Consider the following 8,467-nt stretch of genomic DNA (forward strand, 5'->3'; position numbering starts at 1 on the left):
CATTTTGGATTAAAAAAATTAAAAAAAGTTTTTCTCCTCTGGTGAAAAGCTGTAATTTGCGCGATGGCAGGCTATCAGTCAAATGTGGTCACACATTGTGGCCATTTTGCTCCTGTGACATGCTCAGTGGTACTAAGGATCTTAGAGGGGAGAGTGGCTTTATCTATACTTTTCTTTCTAATTCTCTCACACTGTCTTTGATGCTTTGTCATAATATTGAACACTATATTTGAACAAAAAAGCCATTTCATGAAACCTTCCATGGCTGCCTTAGAGCTGATAGTTTGCATACAGTATGTATACAGTATCAGAGATTAAAATAGGGTGCATTTTGCATCCCAAAACGCAGTTTATAGTTAAGGGATGCAATAAAACAACGACCTCTGCATCCACAGGATGCACACTACTGTACTGTTTTTTTTATTCTAATTTATTTAGCTAGCTTTAGTTTAATCATTTCTTCTTCTGTTTTCTACATGGGTATAACCATAGGAAATGAAATGGGTCAAGGGATTTGTTTACCTGTTTGTATGCATACAGCTCTTTGTGTGCCTGGTGCCGTAACCTGGGGAGATGAAGAGAGAAAACATCTCTTTGATTAGTAGATGAACCACTAAAACAGGGTCTAGCACTCACAGACAAACTGACAGATCAGTACATCCTGTAAAAGGGTAGGGATGGGCATTAAGAGTCTACTAGTCGAATAGCCAGTTTACGAGAGAAATGTTGATCAAAAGACTGCAAACTCCTTGGCAATCAGTACTGTACTGTGGGAGAAGACTGATGGAACACATGAACACGCATGTGTATGTGTGAGTGGGGGGGTTCAAATAGTATCTAATGCAATGATTGATTGCGGCGTGAATAAATTAATGTCCTGATGAGGACCTCCGGATCGAAATGTTGGCTCATTATACAAGGATACTGTATGTTTGCATTGGAACTATGAGTGTGTGGCACATTCCTCTCTTCTGCCTCCTCCTGTCACTCTCATACGGCACATGTTGGCACTTGTTTATTTATGCTGGACGTTCTAAAAATAAACTCGTCAAACTCATCAAGTTGAGGGGCGGCCAGGGGGTTTCTTTACTACTCGACTCTGACAAACTTAGAATGCCCATGCCTAGTAAAAGGAGAGAAGAGTTTTAAAAGACAAAGTGCATTTCCTTAGCACGTACTCATAACCTGATGCATGTCTGTTCATCTACTGTATAAAGAATGATGATGTGTACTGTGATATGTCAGTTAATACTGTGTGTTTTGTAGGACTTCAGAGACGTGTGACTCTCCATGACATGACATTGGCTACCTCTGTCCTACAGTAAATGGGAATACTTTCACCTTACTGCTAAATGCTTTTGTAACTGGGAATTGGTATTAAGAACTGTCCACACTAGCACTATAACTGTGGTTTAGACTCTGGTTTAGATTTCCTATTGTTTCTAAGGATTATGCTAATAAGTCTCATTCTACAGGCGATTTCTCTCTGAACTTTACAAGCCAAAGGAAAGTAACTTCAAGGTCTACTTTATGACCGCTTGTTGACATGGTAGCTCAACAGAATATAAATGCTATTTTTGTCAGGTAACTAAGTATAAATTAGCCCTAACAAAGCCAGCCTACTGTATATAGCCACTGGGACCATAATAGAGATGAGGTAAGCTTAACACATGGAGAATGGAGAGAGACAGTGAGGCATACTCCAGTGATAAATTCCCCAAGAGGCAGCCAAGCATGGTGAAGTACATCCACATTCTGTGTGTGTGTGTGTGTGTGTGTGTGTGTGTGTGTGTGTGTGTAATTATTCAGTCATATCATATCATATATCCATATCAGACTTAAGAAATAATGACAGACATGGATTGAATGCAATAATCTGAAATCTGACGCCACACTTCCATTGTCTTCAGCTCTGTCAAATACTTCACTCAACAGGTATAGTGTAAAAATTGTTAATTATATGCATCTTGCATATAATTAACAAACAAGCCCTTCAGTCTTAAAGCCTTTAAAGCATATTATTTGGCTCATCAAAGAACCGTTGACTGAGCTGAGTCAAACTCATGTCATCATCACAAAAAATGAAAATATTATTGTGGATCAGAAACCCATTCATGTGGGTATACTTGTTGGGTACTGTTACCTCAGAGAGAGCACACTCCTTACAAATTCAAAAAGGAGAATACATACATTATACAGGTACAAAGCCACAGTTTGTATTACGTTTAGACCATGCTCTTTGGCATGAAGACAAGCAAAAAAACCAAATGACTCAATGACTAGGAAGAGAATAGGATGGAGGACAGGAGGAGCAACGATGTACTAGAAGCAGAGAACGAGTGTTTGGGACAGGTGGGGTGAAGGAAGAAGGTGAGAAATTATGAGAGAGAGAGAGAGAGAGAACGAGAGGAGATAAAGAGAACATTGGTAGGTGTTGTGAGATTTACCTCCATTACTAGTAATCTTAACCTCTCGCAGCAGAGTGAGAGGGATCTGTAAAACAGGCAGCACATGTCTAGGAAACAAACTGACATTCTGAAAGACACCAGCAGGTAAAGGTGCAGAGACTCCCATGGGACATGGGGTATTAACCCATTCTGACCTGAGATCAGATTCATACCAGGTTTCCACTGGACAACACACTGGTCTGATGAACCCATTCTGACCTGAGATCAGATTCTAAAAATGTCAGTCGTTCTTCGATTTTTCAAAAATAGCAGACCTACAAGCTCGTATCGCGCCACTCGGTGGCGCGATATGAGCTTGTAGATCTGCTATTTTTCAATAGCTAAAGCATAGCATGATGCTAACACCAAAATGGGTGCCCGTTCAGAATGGGTTAAAGGGTGTGGGATGGGGGCGGGGGGTTTATTTAGTGGTCCATTTAGCACAGGGGTGAGAAGAAGCGAGTGGACCTCCCAAGTCCCCAACTGAAGAACACAGGAATTCAGCTCGCTCCTCCTCTTACTGCGAGAGTGTGACCATGGGGTTCCATTGCAGTTGCATTCTGTGTGCGCTAGAACACGTGTACGAAATTCCTAACTCGGAGGCCAGAGGTCAGATTGCTCCTAGGTACTAGATTAGATGTTGGGATTAAAGCAGAGCGTTTACCATGGAGGTTGGAGTGTAGTAATGGAGGTTGGGTATAGCACAGTTAAATTAACATTCAGGATTCAAATCCGTAGCCTATTATTCAGGAAAAACCTCAACTCAACGAGTCAACGCTCAAACCTTTATGTCTGTGTGCTTATGAATTGACGATTCAAGACTTTGTTCAGTCGCTTCCCATAACCTCCCAATCCCAGGCTCGATAAATATTTCCTAATACCTGTGTGAAAGTGTGTCTTTGCCAAGCCAGAGCATATTTCACGAGCCTGCGTGGACTCTAGAGTGGTCTGAGCCTGACAAAGTGATGTTCAATCTCTAGGTGCTTGTGTGTGGGTGTTTATCTTTGTCGGTGGGGCGTGTATTCACACATCAACTCCAACGCACGACTCACTCGTACCTCACGTCCAAACCATTTACTCTGGCCTTCAAAGCCAAAGCACAGTATAACTGGACCTTGAAACAAAATGCTCTAAAAGTTTAACTGGATGGATACAAAGTCAAAACATCCGGAGTGTTAATTGAACTCTGTTTAATTAATAGTTAATTATATTAACACTGAGGACAGTGTAGTGAGTAATCTTGAGACAAGGGATTTCCAATTGTATCTATATTACCCAAAAGTACCTAAAAGTATTGTTGATACAAAACGGATAGTGTATTTGCCATGAACCATTTACCATTTATTTAACCATAATGTGGATTTAGATGAACCTTAACCTTGTATTTGGCTCTGGGGAGTACCTCTTTAATAATCTGTTAATCTAATGTAAATACATATGTAGATTTACATATACTAACGTCTTTTGGTGAGTGTTATAATTAAATTAATGTAAGTACTATATAGGCTTGTGGAGATGTAGGTGTATTATTGCCTGTTGGTGGGTTATTATAATTAGTGATTTGGGAGACTGCATCTTTAGAAGCATTTTAGGTGGAAAATCTAAAAAAATTCTTCTTTGCTTACAAATAGCTTGGTAATCTGGCCACCGTTCTGCATTGTCAGTATTCTTTGTATTGCATCAATGTCATAAAGATCGCGTTTGGGGATTGAATACAGGAACCTACTGAGCCTACCATCCATGTCCACTGCTCAGATAGAATAAGGTGATCATATTTAGTTATATATTTAGTATATTTAATTTAGTTATAAACCGCTGCTTCTCGGTTCTGGCTGCCTGGACTTGCAGAGCACTTCAAGGTGATGAAGGAGAGCTGCTGTGTTTTGAAATGATTTATGATCATAAATAATTGTTTAAATGACAAGCTCTTAGTAAACAATTAGTAAGACCAACACCATTTAATAGACAAGTCTGTGAACGTCCCTAGTTTTTAGGCACCATGAATTGAATTAAACTGTGCATATTAATGAAATGAATTAGAGTTTAGGAAATGGACATTTAAATAGTTAATAAGCAATGAGATATGTGTGTGTGTATATATATATATATATATATATATATATATATATATATATAAACCTACAAAATGATAATGGAGGGATTGTATTTTCAGTTCAGATTATCAAGTCAGAGATTGTAGTAGACCTTCTCCAAACTGTGCTGTTAAACCTTTTAACCCTTTTGTGGAAGAACTAAATTATCTGGAGTTAAAAAAAAAAGGGCAGACTCAGGAAAAAGAAAGCAGATATGGTTAAAAATTATAAAGTGCCATACAGTTCGTCAAAAGTATTGGATTTGGAAGTAACGGTACATAATTGTCCTGCATGGATTTTAAGAATTAGAATTAGTTTCACTTTCAGGTGCTATTGCCATCATACAAAAAGCTCTCCTCGCAGCCCCTAGAGACCATGCTGCTTTTGCCGACATGTGTCAATAGGAAAACCATGGGGGTCCCCAAACACTGTAGGATTCATCCTGCAATATACCCATTGTTATTAAGAGTAGTAAACGGCTCCAGTTGAATGCAAGGTGTCCTTAAAGTCAAATTTGTAGACGAATTGGTAGACTATAGAAAAAGGAGAAGCCCTTGGGCTTTCTTCAGGCACACTGAGCCAAGGACAAGTTTAACATGTTGTCATACAACCTGACACTTTCTGACATATATCTATTTCATCAAGTTTAAAAACTTAACAAGCTGGCACTCTCTAAGCTCACTGTTTAGGTGTAATTGATGGGTCATTATCGAGAAACAAAATCCCAACAGGGTGTTTATCCACCGAGGCGCAGGCGTGGATAAATTGACCCAAAAGACAACAAAACAAGGTATATCCTTGCTTACTGTAATGAAAGTGTCGTGCAGGCCGCCTGCCAGGCGGCAGCACAGTCGGAAAACAAGGAACTGAGTTGATCAAATAGAATACATTTTAGGTTACTGCATCATCTATTTCTCGCTTCAAATGTTTTAAAAAAACAACGCAACGTTTAGTTGTAAATGTGTTCGTTTACATGACTGTCATGTTAGATACGGCATAAACTCCAAGCAGCGCAGCAGGTGCTCTGAGGCTTTGATTGGACAGTGGTCTGTTATAGAGCGGAGTGGTCATTATCAAGAAAATCAGAATCAAGCATTCAACCAAGCCGTGTAATAAACGGGTATTGGGAGTCTCCTTCTAGTTGTTTGGCATTTCCATTACATTACATCCATTCTAATCTTTTACCAATACACTTGTCATGCATTATCCCTATAATATTATTAACATAGGGTATTGCACCCACTGAAGACGGCACGTTTTTAATGAATAGTTAGTTACTAATGAAGGCCCTGTATGACACTTATGGTTGGAAAAACGCTCAGCAGCTCGACATACAGGTGGTCAACATCCTTCTAAACAGAGGTGTGTCTGGGTCTTTACCTTATCAGATAGCAGCAGAAGAGGAGACTGAGGATAAAGACAAAGATGGCGGTCCCAAATACCACAATGTAGATGTTAAGAGGCAGGTTCTGGAACCCTATGTTAGGCATTCTGAAGCTGTAGTGCTGGAAGTCGGAGCTCATGGTTAATCTGCTGGACACAGAGAAAGAGAAGCAGAAAGATTATAAAGTGTAAGAGGCCATTACAACAAACAAACAAATAAATAAAATAAAAGCTAGTTTTAATTCATCTTGTGTGTCATGATAGTTTTGCGAAGGGATTCCCGGCAATCTTCCAGTGCAAGCTCTAGGCACAGAAAATGGACTGGGATGTGTTTTGACATGTTCTTCCCAAGACAAAGAATTTCCATTAAATATCAGCAACTTCATTGAACCATGATCATTTATAGATTTAAAAATGTATTTTTCAAGACAAACCTGGCCAAGAGGGCAACCCCCAGATACGTACACACAAAACAGCAGTCCATACGAACATTTCAAGGAAGTTTAGGGATTGCATAGACGATAAAAATACGCCACATACTAAGTCGTTTTAGGTTTGAACCGAAGGCATCAAATTAAATCAGTTCTGGCAATTTTTCCAGGTAAAGGGGTTATCATTTAAATTGACAAGTTTATTTTGTTTAGGTTATACAATTATTTATCAGGTCAGGTTAAAAGGAAAAGTTTGATTGACATACAACAATCAAATACTGAATACTTTTGTAGGTTTGTAGGGATGTTTGCGCACAATCTCACATTTTAAATAGCCATCCATCTGAAATGGAACCAGAATCTGACCCAGACCTATTTGGTCTTCATGCATGGATGATGAAATCCTTCCTAACAGATTGTTGAACTTCCCTTCTGATGGGATTCAGCAAACAGAGTTCTTTGTTCTGAAACAGGGATATTGTTTACATATAAACTACAGCAGCAGATAACTTGTCCCTCTATCTCTCAACTCACCTACTAGAGGACCTTCCTACAGGGAAAATCCTGCAAGCAAAAGCACCACAATAGAACAGAATCGTCCTGCGAGAGACAAAAATGAGAAGACCTCCTGAGACGTCTCGGAACAGTTAGCACAGCAATCACAAAGGCATCACTTGGCCGCATCAAATCACCTCTCCACTCCACTGTCTCCGACGAGTGATTCCAATAGTCCTTTTTATGAACTCCTATGCACTGGGATGTCTTGGTCAAGTTTTCCCTCTCCATAGACTAGATAGAAGGACATGACTAGACATGCCTGGGTCTCTCCAGAAAAGGAGGGAGGGGACAAGAATGACTAGTGTGCTGTTGTTTGGGAGGCTGGCTGGAGCCTGGAGCCCCCCCCCCCCCCCCCCCCCCCCCCCCCCCCACCCCCCCCCCCCCCCCCCCCCCCCCCCCCCCAATACAAGCCCACTCATTCATACCTAGTGCCAAGCGTGTCACACCCCCTCTTTTCAACCAGGCCATTGGGCACAACAACGCAAAGCCCTGCCTTCTGGACCTGGTTACAGCAAAACTCAATAGTAGGACTGTCACTACCTCAACACATATAATGAAAGCACATGGGTGCACGCATGCACAGTGCGCGCGCACACACACACACACACACACACACACACACACACACACACACACACACACACACACACACACACACACACACACACACAGTATGTGCAAAAACATAATAACCGTTTGCACATGCACTATTCACCGACACCAGTGCGCCACTGCACACCCCACTTACCCTAGTGGTGCCTTCATGCTGTACAGAAGCCACGGTCTATAATACAGGCCTCAATGTCAATAACAGCATGGCCGATCCTCAGAGCCTACAGTCTACAGGTGCTGTGTCAGTCCGCTGAGCTGTTGTTGACCGCTCTAGAAGCTACCCTGCTCTGAGCGCTCACAAAAGCTTTGTACCGAGGTCACACACTGCCTCTCTCTCCTCTCCCTTCTCTCAGCTCTCTTTGACGCTCTTTCTTTTTCGAGTTTGCTCTATTTCTCGTCCATGTTCTGAAATTTAAAAAGTATTCTCTCGCTGTGACTATTATAGCACAGTCAGCCACAACAACAAGCCTGGTTGACTGTCTCACACTTTGTCTCTCCTTCCTTCCGTCTGTCTGTGTTTCTCTCTCTCTCCCTCCCTCTCTGTCTCTCTCACATTCTCTCTCTCACTCAGTCGGTCACTCTGTGCATGCAAACACGCTCGCTCACACACACACTACCCGTCTCCTCCGCCAAGAAACCTGAAGCCTATGTACTGACATTTTGTTCTGTAAATTCTAATGTACAGATAAGAGCTCAAAGATTTAGGGCCACTTCATATTCGGCAACGGTTGTCCTCAAACTAATAAAACAACGTATAGAGCAGGGACGTGCACACATAGACATAAAAGGGTAGCCTGGTTAATAAACCAGATTAATATCGCACAGATCCGCGGGATATTAGTCTGGGGAGGCTCAGCTTGGATTTCATTTCCAGGGAAACATTTTCTCTTTGACGCAATTGGTCAGAGCTACTGTCAGTCAAAGGTCTCAAGCATTGAACGTC

At 41.2% G+C, this 8,467-nt stretch overlaps 1 protein-coding gene across 1 annotated transcript in view; it reads right to left on the minus strand.

Annotated features, from left to right (window-relative positions):
- The window catches only part of rnf24 (ring finger protein 24), a 22,968-nt gene extending 14,879 nt beyond the window's left edge, over window positions 1–8,089 (minus strand). The window contains exons 1-4 of the mRNA XM_083765578.1: window positions 7,661–8,089; window positions 6,889–6,954; window positions 5,921–6,070; window positions 523–565 (exon numbers count right to left, since the gene is read on the minus strand). Coding sequence (XP_083621704.1) covers window positions 523–565; window positions 5,921–6,070; window positions 6,889–6,954; window positions 7,661–7,677 — 276 coding nt within the window. The 5' untranslated portion in view covers window positions 7,678–8,089. The remainder of the gene's footprint in view (window positions 1–522; window positions 566–5,920; window positions 6,071–6,888; window positions 6,955–7,660) is intronic.
- Window positions 8,090–8,467: the final 378 nt, after the last annotated feature.

This window comes from Protomyctophum parallelum, assembly GCF_964188405.1.
Source record: "Protomyctophum parallelum genome assembly, chromosome: 5".
Classification (NCBI taxonomy): domain Eukaryota; kingdom Metazoa; phylum Chordata; class Actinopteri; order Myctophiformes; family Myctophidae; genus Protomyctophum; species Protomyctophum parallelum.